At 42.2% G+C, this 17,099-nt stretch overlaps 1 protein-coding gene and 1 pseudogene across 1 annotated transcript in view; one reads left to right on the plus strand and one right to left on the minus strand.

The window, feature by feature from the left end:
• GAD2 (glutamate decarboxylase 2) overlaps nt 1–17,099 on the plus strand; it is an 83,838-nt gene that overhangs the window by 5,280 nt on the left and 61,459 nt on the right. Inside the window, exons 5-7 of the mRNA XM_047866918.1 lie at nt 1,761–1,851; nt 2,406–2,518; nt 7,685–7,800. Of these exons, the coding sequence (XP_047722874.1) occupies nt 1,761–1,851; nt 2,406–2,518; nt 7,685–7,800 (320 nt within the window). The remainder of the gene's footprint in view (nt 1–1,760; nt 1,852–2,405; nt 2,519–7,684; nt 7,801–17,099) is intronic.
• Nucleotides 5,393–5,784, minus strand: LOC125170347 (60S ribosomal protein L32-like; annotated as a pseudogene).

Here is a 17,099-nt window from a genome sequence, read left to right on the forward strand (position 1 = left end):
TGAAACATCAAACTTGTTTCACAGTTTTCCAAAGGCAGTCATCAGGATGAATTGACCTTTTGATACCCTGGGAACCCACATGCACCTTGAAATTTCTCTCCATTTTATGCGGAGGTTTTCATGCCAAAGTTTCTAGAGAGTTAAACAGTGTGTGATAATGGACACCAGATTCATCCAGAAAATGCATATGAATTGGGAGAGTAGATTAACGGATTGATTTGCTAATCGTTATTATTTTCCTCACTTTAAAGAAATGGCTCAGGGAAAGAGAAATGAAGGGGCATCGGGAGGGGAGAAGCGGCTGTGACTTCAGCTGTGAGCTTTAATGAAATGGGGAGTCAATGAGGCAGAGACAGGAGAGGGTTGTTCCAGACAGCGCCCGCAGCAGCAAAGGGGCTTTCTCACTTTCTGTGGATGCAGAAACTGACGGGGTCAGCTGCAGAGGCCCTGGTAAGGAGCCAAAAGATAGAAGGGCACCGTGCCACAGGGAGGCAAAACAATGCTGGAGAACGAGCGAGAGCCACACAAATCCCAGTCTCTTTGAAATGTGCCCTTTCCCAGCCCCTATCTTTTCTCAGTGTCTAATTGTCTAGCCACATGCCCGCGGCTGATAAGGGAGCACTCAGTACTAGAGATAAGCTCTGTGTTGACTTTTGTCCCTGCTTTCCTCATTGCCTTCCTTTATCTTGTTTTGCCCATACTGGCTGGAGAGACTGTCATCCCCAGGCTTCAGACAGATGTCCAATAAGTGGCGGATGCCTTTTTATCAGATGCTATTTCCATAATTGATAATCTTCCAAAATGTGGGCTGCCAAACAAATCGCAGATTTAGAGATAGGCTTTTATGGGGCAAGACAAGGAATGGAATTCTGACGAGATATTTACCATCACATTTTAAATAATGGCCTCAGGAGTATTTGAATGTCAACTCCTGTAGAGAGTTTTAGAGAAATCTAGAAGTTAATTAGATAAGCCTTGCTAATGGACTCATCCGTCCATTGAATATATCTTTACGTATCTTGTTGACAATGCAGTGATGCTGACTGTATTCAGCTTTATTTTAAATCACAACTATGAAGAAGTTCTGTTGTTTATAATCAAATATTTGGACAGAAAAGAATTGACAAGAATTAGATTTGTCCATGCCATCTTTAGACAATCATCACCTTTTGAATCCAGGGCAAATCATTCAACAGTGTCCTATTTTCTCATTTTTGCCTTGTCTTTTGTAATCATCAGCCATTTGTCACGGATATTATTATGAATGTTGGCATGCCTGGCGGATGTCATGGTATGACTGATTCCCAGAACAACTTCAACAACAAAAAAAGGATTTTCAGCAGCATGAGTGCAAACAAGAATAGCTTTGGATTGTACTAGCATTTTAGTTTGCAAATACACTGAAGGGATGGTAGGAGGTAAACTAGCATCCACATGGCAAACCACATTTTTTATTTTTTTATAGGATAATGTTCAGAGGAAGATTTTTAGAGTGTGTTTTAAGAAACACCATAACCCAAAATAGTCTGTCTCATTACATGAAATGCTCCTTTGGTGTGTGTGTTTGTGTGTGTGTGTGTGTGTGTGTGTGCGCGCGCGCGTGCGCACATGTGCACGCACACACACATGTTGGGTTTCTGAATATAGATTTCCTATTACTGAAGGATCTTTCAAGGTTCTTTAGCTAGAGAAATCATGTGTTTGAGAGGCATTTATTTTCACTTGGTGCAGTCCTGATTCTGGTACTCCGTTTTCTTCAGGGCATCCCAGGTACTTCAATCAACTTTCCACGGGACTGGATATGGTTGGATTAGCAGCAGACTGGCTGACATCAACAGCAAACACTAATATGTGAGTAGTTAATGTGCTTTGCTTAATCCAAGATAATTATTAGCAAGATTTCATAGTCTTTATTCAGCCTCTCCTGTGAAAGTCTTTTTTTTATCGATTAGCTCCTAAAATAGGGATATCAACTTCAGAAGTATACGGGTGTTCAATCTAACTGCAGTCCTGATACATCTTTCATGCAATCAAAGCTATACAACATTTTTCAAACACAAAAGGCACTTTTTTTGGCATTTGGCATTTATAATTAGATATAATATGAAAGAGAAATGGGACCAGATGCTGTTTTTTTAAATAGAATTACTCTGCAATGTTTTTTGTTTATTCATTTGATAAGTGACCCTTAGGCATTAAGCCAATAATTGAAGCTCCTAACTTTAGGAATATAGGAAAATGAGCAGCCCTTTAGAAGATGTAATTTTCTGTCTGCTTAATGCTATAATCAAAACTTCGGTGAATGTAGGGCTTGAAAAAGGAAATACAGTAGTTCTATACGTGTTGTGACGATGAATTATTTCTTTGAGTTACATACATAAAATGTGACCATTACTACATTTCAGGTTCACCTATGAAATTGCTCCAGTATTTGTGCTCTTGGAATATGTCACGCTGAAAAAAATGAGAGAAATCATTGGCTGGCCTGGGGGCTCCGGCGATGGGATATTTTCTCCTGGTATGTGATATTTCAACCTTTCTTTGTGGTTTTTATTCTGATATGCAATGCCTCATTATGAACCTAGGAACAATTAAATACCTAGTCTGTGTTTCTGCTTAGGTTAAATGAGTTATGTTGATCAAAAGAATGAGTGTGACTATACAGGACCACTGACCATGCTTCCAAGCAACTACCTCATGCTTGAGCAATAGTTATTTGTGTTCAGAAAGAGGATGAACAGGGATGACATTTAGCCAGTACTCCTACTGTAATCCTACACAGAAGATGTATGGATCATGTGGAACAAAGGAATAAAGATTCCGAATAAGGGAATTTGCTCTCTGAAACTTCCCACAATTAGTGAAAGGGTAGCCTCGTTTAATAAAGCATTCTGTTTCAGGATGCATTACGAGGCAGATCTCTGTAACAGAGCCTGTGTACCCTGTCCCTTTCAAGTAACAACCAGAGAAGCTGATTCATACTAATTTCAAGGAGGGTAGAGAGTGGCTTGGGAAACCATTTTTTTTTATTAACTTGTTTTATTTTTATTTTTTTTTTAATGTACATCCAAGTTAGTTAGCATATAGTGCGACAATGATTTCAGGAGTAGATTCCTTAGTGCCTCTTACCCATTTAGCCCATCCCCCTCCCACAACCCCTCCCGTAACCCTCAGTCTGTTCTCCATATTTATGAGTCTCTTCTGTTTTGTGCCCCCCCCCCCGTTTTATATTATATTTGTTTCCGGGAAATCATTTTTTAAAATTTTTTTTTTTTTGAGAGACAGAGAGATAAAGCATGAGCAAGGGAGGGGCAGAGAGAGAGGGAGACACAGAATCTGAAGCAGGCTCCAGGCTCTGAGCTGTCAGCACAGAGCCTGACGTAGGGCTTGAACTCATGAACTGCGAGATCATGACCTGAGCCAAAGTTGGCCACTTAACCGACTGAACCACCCAGGCGCCCCTGGGAAACCATTTCTTAAAGCTGAAACAGAGGGTGATGATTTCTTCAAGAGGTTTCTTTTTCCTTCTTTATCATACCATTCAGTCTTTTCCATCCTACTTTTATAACCAGCCATTGGATTCTAAGCTCCATTATCTACACCTCTTCCAGCCAAGAGAATCAACCTGACACAAAAAGCTTTGCCCTTCATTCCAGATCTGTGTGTGACCTTGGTTTGATGCAGGAAGAAATAGAAGTTAGAAAGGCAATGGGGAGAGAGTCACTGACCCATGGAAAATAAACCTGGTGTGCAGACTGTCACCTAATCAGTGGCAGGAGAGGGTCATCAGAAGGGGGCATACGCTCAGTACACTGAGATTGGCCCTGCTGGGGGGTCAAAGCCACACCTGCCATTATGTCGGACCCAGCAAAAGCCACATCAAGATGTCCCTGCAGCAAACCTGCCAAGACAAGTGGATGATGAGGGAGAGAGAAAATAAAGAACAGGTTGAAAGAAGAAATTATAAACAAGCAACAGAGGCCTCAAGGCTAGGGCTTAAATTAAGCAGCTTTACCCACAAGCTCAGATCTGCTATTATATTTTATGATTTTAAAAATACTTCACAATTTTTCAGGTGCAGAAGGAAAACATGTTAGTTAAATGGAAGGGAAAATTAGCCTTTTTTTTTCATTGAACACCAGTTGTGATGAATTTTAAGCTAGGCTTTATTTTGTAGAGGACTTAGTTTTCCTTTGGAAAACCATTCCCTATTGAGGGAATTTTGTCATCATTCTCTGGAACTGATGCTCGTAAGGTATTTTTCATGAGGAATTAGGTAGTGTTCAGAGATCAACATCGTTTCTACCTCTATTCTTCTTCCTCTTATGAGGTTGGTGTGTGATTGAGAATCCTGGGCTCTCTTTTAACGGTCCCTGGGAGTGGGAAGAACAGTTGTTCCTGTTGACCCTGAAAAATTGGCTAAACGGCTTGGGCCAGGCCTAATTTAGCTGGTCTTGGAGCCCACCCACTCCAGAAAATATACACCCAGAGAAAGAATCCTCTTCCGCAGCTCTGCTAAGCCAGGTATGGACACCCCCATCACGGGACACCTGATCATTTGGTCAGTCTTTCCACATGACCAAATGATCAAGTAAAAAGACTTAACCTTGATCATGAGGCTCCTTCCCTGGATGCTAAAGATCCATATGCTCCCATGCCAACATGGAAGCCACAGATGCCATATGCTAAATATAATGTAGACATTGCAGAATGGGAAGGGGACAGAAGTAAAGGCCATTGGCAAACTGTTTCTGCCCTGCTTTCTACAAGCCATTACCGAGGAGAGAGGGATTATAGCATCCTCACTTGCTAATGGATGCCTTTCTGGGTAGCATCCAGGCTCATTCCTGGGGTAAAGTGTCTTACAATTTAAGAGGTAGGAACAGGGAAAATCATACATCTTATGGGCCTGAGATCTGAAGGTCTTGTTGCCCAGGACTAAATACAAAGAGTTAGATCTGTGACTTGAATATATAACTCAGCTCAGTTTACCTTATACCTCCATCTATAACATCCAGAGGATTTATGCTTCATGGAAAGTTCTTTGGGATGTCTAGAAGAAATCTGTTAATGTGATATCACATCTGGGAACCAAAGAGACCTGGAGTATTCCTCACTGCTCAGCAAGTCACAAAGGACTGAAGGAGAAGAAAGGGAAATCATGGCTTAGTCACAAACCTTTTCCTGTCTAACGGGATTTTCCTGATGTTTCAGAGCTTGTATTTGCATCCTTTCTCTGGAAGACGCATCCATCCTCCTGCCTGGGCTGCACAAAGCAGTCTGCTCTGTCTAGTGGCCCAGAATCCTCTTCCTTTCTCTCAGACCTACTGGATTTTTTTTTCTTGTAGTTTTATGGTATTATTAACACTAATACAATGTGCACATAAGCAGTCTATTCATTTTCTTCGCTGTGCAGCCTGGCATCGGGGGCCAGCTGGGCTGCTCTTTCCCCAACAGCTCTGTGGCTCTTGGAGGAGGCATTGTGAGCAATCTCTGCACAGTAAGATTTGTTGCACATCAGCCACAATTCAAGCTTCTTGATGCTGTGGACTAGGAACTTCTGGAACCACTGGCCAGCATGTGCTTTGTTTTCTTGTTGCTTCCATAGCCAACGTTGGCCATCAAGATCTGGCCCTTGAATCTTCTGCACATCCTGTTGTCAATGCCTCTAGGGTTCTGCCAGTTGCACTTAATTTTGACACATCAGTCTGACTGGTGCCTGATAAACTTCGTGGTCATCTTTTTAACAATCTTGGGCTTCACCAGAAGTCCAAAGGCAGCCATGATGCCAAGTAAGAGATGGCAGAGGACGAAGAGTAGGGATACTGGATCTTTAGAGAATAACTGAGTGGCAAAATGAGGAGTGGGAAAGCAAAGCTGGAAGCTTCTTGAGTAACTGTGCTGTGTGACTCACTTTCTTTGTGTTCACCTTTCCCTTCTCCTTCTGGCCTCCTTTCTCCCCAGCCTCTCTGACAAGAACTAGGGCAGTACTTCTCACATGGAGGCTATTGTACCCCCAGGCATCACTTGGCAAAGAATGGAGAAGGTTTTTTTAAGTTTATTTATTTATTTTGAAAGAGAGAGAGCACACATGCATGCAAGCAGGGAGGGGCAGAGGAGGAGAGAGAGAATCTCAAGCAGGTTCCACGCTCAGCGCAGAGCTTGATGCGGGGCTCGATCTCACAACCGTTGAGATCATGACCCGAGCCGAAATTAAGAGTCAGACGTTTAACCAACTGAGCCACCTAGGTGCCCCGAGAAGTTTTTGATTGTCACAATTTGGTGGTGGGGTGTGTAGTGCTACCAGCACCTGGCAGGTAGTAACCAGAGATGCTGCCACACACATCCCCAGGGCACAGGACAGCCCCCACCACAAGCAGTTATCTAGCCAAAATACCATCAAGTGCCAAGACGGAGAAACCACACGCTAGAGTAGAATTTCCTTTAATAGCTGATCCCTTGCCCAGCAGCATCCTACGCACTCAGCCTTTCAGACAAGGTGTCTGTTCAGAGAACACCTGACCTGGATTTTGCTTGCCGTGTGTCTCTGGGGTTCAGAAGAGGTAGAAATTTCCCTTATTCTGACGGAGCACAGAGCCAGGATCTGGGTACTGACTGCTCTGTGCCAGCCTGCCTGCTTGCATCAGAGCCCAGGGTTCATGAGGCAAAAATTGTGGCCCTACGTGGGCCATTCATTTTGATATAAAGAGCCCTCTGCTCCTCAGCCACCCAAAGGGAAGGGAACTCAGGACACCCACATCATGGCTGAGCCCAGTGTGTCTCCTATGGGGAAAGGAGGAGATAGTGCCTTCACTCCGCTACATGGTGTTACAGCTTCCATGCCAGTGTATCCATTTGCATGCACAACAATCTGTCTCTTGGTATAGCAGAAATCCTAAACTTTCCAACAATCTTGGGGAAAAGCTCCTTTGCTTGTCCAAGGAGACCTTACTTATATGATGTAAACATTATGGTATGAAATCCTTGACAATCTTAGAATGACACAAGAAAAGCAATGCAATGTAGACTTAAAATTCCCTTCGTTTTGTGTTTTTGCATCATTTTGAAATGAGATTTTGTTAGCTGTTACAATTATATTTCTGTGATGTCTTTGGGAGGGAAGAACTGTTCTGGGGAAATTAACAGAAGAGTATGATGAGATGGGCTTGGATGTTTATCCTCATTCTATAAGGATTATTGATTAACAGTCCACACTGTTAACTGCAACTGATTTTGTCTTGGTGCAAATGCAAGGCATTGAATGAGTCAAAATGAAAAGAAATGTGTTCTCCATTAGGACAGAAGTAGGATTTTCACAGAACTAATGAAGAATGACCACACTCACAAGGTGGGAAGGAAGGCAACAATTTCTCAGTTCTTAAGAACCGCTTCAAAGGACTCCCAGCAAGAGCAGAATTAATCGCGGTTCTCTTTAGCTGACAGATTTGGGGTGTGGAGGGGTGGCATCCAACCTGTGGTTGGGCCCAGTGCTCCTTTCTCTGGACCCTCTTAGCCTGAGGATTCAGTCTGAGTTTGAGGATTCAGTTCAAAGGATAACCAATACGATGGCCTTCTCCTGTGTCCCAGGAGGATTCTGGGTCAGGGGAAAGGGGGAATGTTTCTTGCATGTGAAATGATATTGATAATAACTAGAAAAGGTAACTGTGTGTTGCTGTTACTTTAGGTGGCGCTATATCTAACATGTATGCCATGCTGATTGCACGCTTTAAGATGTTCCCAGAAGTCAAGGAGAAAGGAATGGCTGCTGTTCCCAGGCTCATTGCCTTCACATCCGAGCATGTACGTGTTTCTGTTCTTTCCAGGTTTAAGGTTTTCATCTGTAAAGCCCAAGCAGAAGGAGTCCTATTTGGAAACACTTTATCCCCAGAGGTTCTCTTCCTAGAAGATACTTCTTGGGAGAGAATTTGGGGAGGGAGCAGCTGAGTGGTTCGATGGGGGAAGCCCTTTCTCTTTGAAATTTAGGAAAACCTTCATAGAGAAAGCAGAATGTTTTTACTTCTAGTTCCTACCCTTCATTTTTCTGTAGTAATGCTGTATGTTGGGGGAAGAGGGAGAGGAGAAGCCAGAGTGACTATGAGCTCATTTGGACAATTGATGTTGTGCCTACATAACTCAAAACTCCAGTATGTCCTATTGATACAATCTTTCTGTATGAAAATTCTGATCAGATAGTCTACCCTAATGGTGTCTTGAACCATTTAATGCTAGTCTTTGGGAGGCTGAATCAGAGATTTTTATCACTGTAGAGAAATGGCCTAGTGGTCATATCTATCATATCTCATCTCTGGGTCAGTTCTGTCCCAGCCAATCACAGGCTCCTGTGTTCTGCTATGTAGTTGTCCAGGTGGGGTGCTGAGAGCTGGGTCTTTCAGCTGAATGGCACAGTGTGGTACTCCATATTCTTTCCATGGCTTTAGAAGAGTTAATGCCATTCTCCCTACTGTCGCAGGCACATTGAAAAGAGTGGCCCACCCTATTTACATAAGTTAAGCTAAACAGCGTCAGTCTGTTAGGCCTCCAGCTTACTCTCCTGTGCAGAGATGGGGCCACACACAAGCTCAAAGCAGCTGTTTGAGCAAAATCTTGGTTCCAGATTCTCCCACCAATGGGCCCAGCAGCAAACCAGAGGCTGTTCTCAACAGGCATTAGTAAGCATTACCTGCCATGTAATTCCTGAGATTTTCCTTTCACAACCTCTTCCTCAAAGTAGCCTAAAGTTTGGGAAACAATTGCCTCAAGGAAGATCAAGAAGCCTTCTCATGGTGGGGGAAATAAAGAGATGGGGATGGAAGAAGGGTCTATAGAGAAAATAGGGGCTCCTGTAAAGAGACATCAGTGGGGAGATGCAGGGAGTCATAGTAGGAGTCAAGGCACATCTCCTATGGAACTTACTTTTCTTTTTCTTCTTTAAGTGGTGTGTGTGTGTGTGTGTGTGTGTGTGTGTGTGTGTGTGTGTGTTCATAATAAGGAAACAAAGGGCAAGTACGACTGGAAGCCAGTGAATACAATTCACAATTATAGCAGTGGCCATGGAATCAAAGGAAACTAGTGATTTATGTTAACAAATGATCTTTAGCATCTTGTTTTTAATCATGTTTTAGTATTTTGTTTTGCCCTTCTTCAATTTACAGAGGTCAAATTTAGCAGAGAAGTCCACAGCCTCAAATTACCTGGTGTTTTACTTCCTATTGCTGCTAAAACAAATTACCACAAACTTAATGGATTAAGCCAACATAAATTTATTATCTTATAGTTCTGGAGGTCAGAAATCTATGGGTCAGGTAACACTGTGTTCCTTCTGGAGACCATAAGGGAAAAATCTGTTTCCTTGCCTTTTCCAGTTTCTAGAGGCCAGCTGCCTTCCTTGGTTCATGGACACTTTTTCCAACTTCAAAACCAGTAACACATCTTCAAATCTCTCTCTTCTTCTCTCTCACTCTCTCTCTCTCTGACCTGTGCTTTTGTCACCATATCACCTTCCCTCACTCTCTCTCTTCTTTCCCTTATAAAGACCCTTGTGATGACATTGGGCCCACCCAAATAACCCAGGACAATTTCCTATCTCAAGACTCTTAGTTAAGTCACATCTACAAAGTTCCTTTTGCCATGTAAGGTAACATATTCTTAAGTTTTAGGGATTAGGATGTGGACATCTATTCGGGGAGGGCATATTCAGCCTGTTAAGCCTAGTACCCCACCATGAGATAATTTTCATTTCTCAACTTGTCCACGGATAGAAAATCATGATATAATTTTTTCCAATTACTATTTCCCTATAGTATTGTGTCCCAAAATAGTTAAATGTTACTCTGGTCTCAGCCTCAAAAAATTCAAATGATCTTATATTGGGCATCTTTTTATTTTGGCTTCCATGCTGTTTGCACAACCTGAAATGAGGTTGGTCGACCAGCAAGCTGTACTATGCTGTCTGGTGTCTGCATGAATTTCTTGGCTCAAGTTTCATGGAAATTGACTTAACCTTGCCCAGAAAACCCAGGTCATGTGGTGTAAGAATAATTTTGCTATGCCTTCTTTTTTTGATATTGCAAACTTAGAGTCTACTTCTTCACTTCTAAGCAAAAGAAAGGTGATTCAGCTGTACAATTACCATTCAATTTTTCCTCCTCCTTCTTTACCTCTATCCGTGCATATAATTATGAAAGAACATTTGAATTATGAACCTTTCCTAAAATACCAATTGGTTCTAACTCTAGGCTTATTTTTTGACAAGATGAACTCTTTTTCTTTCTTTTTAAAAAAAACTTTTTAGCATTTATTTGTTTTTTGAGAGACAGAGCACAAACAGAGGAGGGACAGAGAGAGAGGGGGACACAGAATCCAAAGCAGGCTTTAGGCTCTGAACTGTCAGCACAGAGCCCAATGAGGGGCTCAAACCCATGAACTGTGAGATCATGACCTGAGCTGAAGTCAGACACTTAGCCAACTGAGACACCCAGGTGCCCCAGATGAGCTCTTTATCTAACGTATGATACCTTATATATGATAACTATTTGACAATTTCCAATACAATTGCAATATACATTAACTCATTTGACTCACACAACAATATCATAGGACAGGTAGAGCAAAGACTTATCAGCATTTTTTAAATGAAGAGGCTGCAAGTAGAGTCAGGATTAAATGGGTTTCCTGACCCCCAGGTCAGTGAGCTCCCTGTCCCAACTACCAATGTAGAAACCAGATTAAAATATTCAGCAACAACATTTTGTATGCCATATCTCATCAATTAATTTAATATTTTATACTTTCCCAAATAAAATATCCACCAAGTGCTTTTCCTTAATGTGAACGTGATGCTAAATTGTTATTGCCCCTACCAAAACAAAAAATACCCTGCAACCTTCCTTATTATCTCATAGACCTGGGCTGGAGGGGACTTTCAGAGTTCACTTAAGGCACTTCTATGTCTTATTGAACTCTTGATCCAAACCATTCTGTTCAGATAAGCCCTTAAAAGTGAGCCCTACCCTTGAAGCTCCAGGTTGAGAGGTAATGTGACCCCTATATCTAGTTCCTTTGGGCTTTAAACTTCAGGGCCATTCCATCCCATTCATCACTTAGTGTAGTTCCTTCCAGCTTTGGGCCAGGCCGTATATTCCCTTCATCTTTTCAGGTTTTACAATCACCTTGTCTCCACCAACCCCAGAAATAGATCCCCACAGGCTGAAGACAGAAGGTTACCAAGTCATGTCTCAAATGCTTTTTTTTTTTCCCAGGCCAAACAATTTCCATCTTTCATGGAAGTTCTTTCCTGAGTCCCTTACCTGCAGGGAGAAAGGATGAGTAGAAGAACTGCTTTGTGGATCTAGTAGGGGCGGGGGTGGGGGGTAGGACAATGGCTATGGCAGAAGCTACTTTAAGTATTATCTTTCTTCATGTTATTTGAGAGTTTCCAAGGCCCAAGACTTTTGGAGACTTAAATGAGAGTTTTATAAAGCAGTCACCGTGGGGTGCCTGGGTGGCTCAGTCAGTTAAACATCCAACTTTAGCTCAGGTCATAATCTCATAGTTTGTGAGTTCAAGCTCCACATTGGGCTCTCCACCATCAACCTAGAGCTCACTCCAGATCCTCTCTCTCCCTTTCTCTCTGCCCCTCCCCTGCTCACTCCCTCTATCTCTGTCTCAAAAATAAAATAAACATTAAAAAAAAAAAGCAGTCACCTCAGCTCCTGTAATGTAGGAAACTCTATATAAATGTTAGGTAACTTAAGAAAAAAACTATTTGTAGATGAGGAAACCAAGTCCCAGAGGTGATAGATGCTTTGCCCAGGGTTTCACAGCCAGTCAATGACAGAGTCAGATCTAGAGTATCAGTTTCCTGATAATCCCAGTACCGCTCTTTCAAATACTGGGTTGGGTGATCTCTACATCACTCTAGCTGGCTGCTCTAAATTCACGTGGTAGCATCCTTTCTGAAATCCTGTTTTCCCCATGTTAGTTCTTCTAGTGCTAATAGAATTTTCTAATCTATTGAGCCAGTTACTGACTTTTCTTCTAGTCTGAGCACTGAGTTTAAAACTTGGACCTGTGTAGAGCTATAGGAATAGAAATGACATTAAGAAAGTCTTCCAGCATCCAACCAGAAACATCACACATTGAGGAAGGGAAGGGTCATCTTTTGTTTTCTAAATGATCCACACTGTCTCTCTCTTATGTAACCCACAGAGCTACCCGTCTCTTTTCTGGATGACAACCCAGACTAGAATTTTCCCATGCTGATAAGGAGGGCAAGCTATTAAATTTTTGTTTGTCCAAATCCAACTGTTTTCTTGAAATTTTGAACAGGGCTGAATTAAACAAATAATATTGCTATGAAGAACATTAGAAGAAGTAAATATATCCACTAAATTGAAATAAGAGATAGCACATAAGCAAAGAGTTCTAAGATTATTTTCCTCCACAATATGGAATCACAAAATCTCAGAATTGGAAAGGATCTTAAAGATTGGCTGGTTCAATACTCATCCTTTGCTGAAATCTCATCATTGCCACCAAATCTTCAGTGGTAGAAAAGCTTGGCAAAAATTAATCTGATGAGTTTTAGGTTCTTTCTTGAAAGTAGGTTTAGAGGGAAGTTAAGACTCTAGCTCAATAATTTATATCTCTAGCTTTGAATCCTTTGAAACCCCAAACTGTGAGCTTCATTCCAAATTTCTCTTATTTCCTTGTGTGCAACAAGCTCTTCCAGAAGGAATTTCAGTGGAACAGCATAATTGCGTTCAGGAAAACTGTTCTTCAAATCAGATTACAGGTACTGGGATCTTTTACGCAATGGGCACAACTCACTCCACTCTTTACAACTAGTCACCAGTGTTCTGCAGAGCCCCCTCATGGCCTCAGCCCACTTTGGGAGGGAGATGATTCTCATAATTGTTTAGAAAAATGGTTTTCACATAAAAACACTGTAGGAGAGGCTTCAATTCAAAAAATAGATGTCCTTTATGTTTAAAAAAAAAACTAAAGGTGACCCAGGCAGCTTGGAAACAGACAGCTCCCATGTAAGCTCCCATTAGACAGAAGCTTCACCTGACAGAACTTCAGGAAGTGAAACTGTGAGCTAAAACCAGTTTACCTTTAGCCTCTGCATTCCTACTTCCTATTCATTTCAGGGCATCATCACCCCTGTGTCATTTTCTCCCTCTACTCAATCCCATGAAAACCTACTCTCAAGAAAGAGCCTGAGAGCCCTGTAAATGATTCGTAAAACCTAAGTGCCTCTCCTGGGGTATTTCCGTTGCAATAGGAGACAAAAGAAGGGGTCAGCAAGGCACAAGGGCACCATGGGGCAGTGGGATGTTTTCTTTATACCTTCCTTCATTCACTCAGTGCAATATGTGCCAGGCAATGCCTCAGGTACTGGGGAGGCAACAGTGAACAGAACAGACCCAGTGCCTGCTCTCAGGGAGCATATATTGTACTGTGGGGGAAGGAAAGGACAGGGGTCCGGAGGGGATAGTCACACTTCTCAGTGCCCCAGAGACCACAGTGAGTGATCATTGTAAGGGAATACATGCTCAGTGCTGATGTTCATATTTGTCACCAGCTGTCATCCTTGGATCTCTTTTCATGTCAACTGAATCTCGATACATATTATTCTTTTCTTTTAGCACTTACTTAGAGCACAAGCTCACAATGGGTGACTTTACACGGTAGAACTATGAGTGATAAGGTACCAGCTTCCCAGAGGTGCCTTGTATGCAGATCCATATCACATCAGAATCACATGGAGTCTCTGAGAATGTGGTTGGGTGATCCCCTATCCTCCAAATCATTATAATTAGAAATCAATGAGGTGGTCTCACAGAGTACAAGCTTCTTTGTAAATCAGATGATTTAGAAAGTAGGATGCTCTTTTAAGGCCACTTGATGAGTAGAAGCAAGGACAAGGACCCAGTCTAAGGCAGAAAAGGCTATCATTTTCATCAAATCTCAGGATGTATAGGGGCAAACCAGTAGGTGTATGGGAGGAGTGTGGAGAAAAAGGAGGACAAGGGAAAGACTGTCGCTCCTATAATTGCTGAGCGGGGAGGGGTGTCCAAAACATGTGGAGGGGTCAACGAAGCAGATTTCAGCTCTTTTGTAGGTTGGGCTTCACGACATATTTGTTGGGGGTCCTGCTGTGTAAGGCCCCCTATCCACCTCTGTTTGGTGTTCCTCCAAACATGCTTCATTCAGTCCACTCACAAAGGGGTTCAAGTCCAAGGACAATGAATAGACCTTAGAGATAGAAGATAGAGCTTTTGACAGAATGTCAGAAGAGTCAAGAACTGACATTTCCAACCTAGTGTGTCCTTTTTCTTTCCTTGTTTGAAGTTTTGAGTTGCTTCTTCCCAAAATGGCTGATCTGGCTATCAGGGCCTACAGCAGCTTCCTGCTTGGGAAGGACCCCATCTTGGGCCCTTTGGGATGGATGCCAGGAAGATCTCTGGGTCTATTTAGGCCACCATCATCTGGTCCCAATCCCCAAAGCCACACCTCAGTATTGGGATTTGTGGCCAGAGATTTGTGTCAATAAATAGTAGACATTTTTCTGGACTTGTTCTCTGAGCATATGGTCAAATTTGATAAATCCGTGTTAACTATATACTACAGCAAAGTCCTTGCCCTCATGTAACCTGTGTTCTAGTAGGGGACAGATAGTAAACTAATAAATATTTGCTTTAATGCCACATGCTGACAAGAGAATGGGGCAGTAGTGGGCTGTTTTACAAGATGGTCATAAAAGGTCTTTGTGGAGGTGATATATAGCAGAGACCTACATGGAATGAGAGAGGGAGCCATATAAATGTCTGAGGGAAGGATTGCCCAAGAAATGGAATGGCAAGTACAAAGGCTGAGAGGCAAGAACAAGCTTCGTGAGCTCACAGAAGACTAGGAAGACCAGTGCTAGCAGTAGAAAGAGCAAGAGGAGGCAAGGCAGGTGATGAAATAGGGGAGGTAGCAGGGGACTGAGGGCTGTTTTAAAATCCTTATGTCCGTGAGCTTAGCTTTCCCTGAGGCCCCGTGGTCCACTAAGTAGTTGAATCTGAGTCTCCGTTAAAAATTTGGATGTGACCGACAATGGCTTGACATAGTTATAATCAGGTTTCCAAGCTGCTTATCTAAATTGTAATAGAGGGAGAGAAACCAGCATGTCAAGAGACTGAAGTGGTTTGTCTCAGAGCTTTTCCCTATTCACCTTATTCTCCCACCATCCCTAAAGACAGAAAAGATTTATTGTCCCCATTACTGAAGGAAGGAGCTGATGCGTACCCTCTAGTCATAGGGCTAGATGGAATGATGGAGCTCATGCCCCTGCCCCAGCCTGTGGGCTCTCACCCCCACGCATTCTTACTCTGGATAATCTTATCCTACCCAAGCCCAGAAAGCCGGCTTATTTTTTTAATTACAATTATTTTATAACTATACAATCCCATGGTTACTTGCACATATTTTATTTATTTTATTTTATTTTATTTTGTTTTGAGAGAGAGAGTGTGTGCATGAGTGCACATGAGCAGGAGTGGGGCAGAGGGACAGAGAATTTTAAGCAGGCTCCACACCCAGTGCAGAGCCCTATGTGGGGCTCAATCTCATGAACACCAAGATCATGACCTGAGCTGAAATCAAGAGTTGGACGCTTAACTGACTGAGCCACCCAGGCCCCCCTATTTGCACATATTTTAAATGTCAGCTGAATCATGTAACCTGTATCTAGATTACTTGTGATTTTTTTAAAAAGGATAGAGAGGTTAATCTCCCATCAATCTTGGATTTTCATTTTGTAAAAAAATAAAAATCAGATGGGTTTTAATATCTATTACCCAAATAGAAATATGATATAGTCTAAATAAGCCCTAGATTCTAGCAAGTCTATTATTTGTCCAAGATCAGGGTGGAGGAGATACGGGGGATATTCATTAACTCATTCCCCAGCCATTCTGTTGATGAATGACTGATCATCACAAGAGTCTTGATGATTTGGGGACACATCCGAATCCTTGTAGCTTTCAATTTTTGTTCACAGCTTTACCTTCTGAAGCCACCCAGAACCATCTGTCCCTTTCCTCTTACCTTGACACAGCCCTTCAGATATGAAGGCCACCCATGCCACATGTCCTGGTTGCCCTCTGCCCATGAACAAGCATCCTCTGAGCTCTCTTCAAACACCTGGTTTCTGGGCTCCTCAGCTCCCAGCATGCTGCTCTGCTGTGGTTCATCAACAAGTAGGTCCATTAAACATGGTGCCAAGGATTAAAAATGACTCCCCATGTGTTCTCACCAGCACAGAGATGTGCCATTTAAGCTGTTTTCACTGTTTCTTCCTCATTAGGTAGTGTCTTTTTTTTTTTTCCTCTGGCTCCTTGCTCTCCATGGTCCCTCGCTATTTGTGGATAACATCTAGTGATTTCCCTGCTCTCTTTCCTGAAAATGTAAACAGGCTCAGTGTTCGGTACCTAATCTTCTTTTTCATGCCTCATATCCCTTTTCGTTCCCCATCTTGAAGCCTTCTATTTGGGCATGTGTTTTTTCTTTAAGTGTGTGGCATTTGCCAGAGTGATCAATTATCCTAGGTAATTGCCCCTCATTTGAGAATCCCTATTCTTTCTCATTAAAAAACAGACAAGACTACTTCCTCTCATTGACCAGGTGCACCAGATCTCTTACTTAGCCCCAATTTGCCATTTGGCAGTTTAGTACTATCAAAGGTTTAGGAAAAAACAAAAACAAAAATAAAAGTAAAACCAAGGAATCACTGAGTTAGTAGTAATTAGTGGAAGTTTATTGTGCACACACCAAAAAGAGACTTTGCAAACCCAGAGCGCTCAAACCAAAACAGGGTATGAGACTCCCGAGTATATTGTTACAAGCAGTTTATATAGTGTGGCAGCAGTGACTGTTGACTCTTCACAGTGACTGGGAACAGCCTTAGAATTCTCTGAAATGAAAGAGCATTGCCTAGTGGTTACCTCATATCAATTTGGGGGAACAATTTAAGTTTCTGTTATGATTTTCAGAGGCAGAAGCAAGATGTGACCCGAGTTGTTAGCCTCACTTGTCTTGCAAAATAAGCTAAA

Source organism: Prionailurus viverrinus, chromosome B4 (genome assembly GCF_022837055.1).
Source record: "Prionailurus viverrinus isolate Anna chromosome B4, UM_Priviv_1.0, whole genome shotgun sequence".
NCBI classification, from domain to species: Eukaryota; Metazoa; Chordata; class Mammalia; order Carnivora; family Felidae; genus Prionailurus; species Prionailurus viverrinus.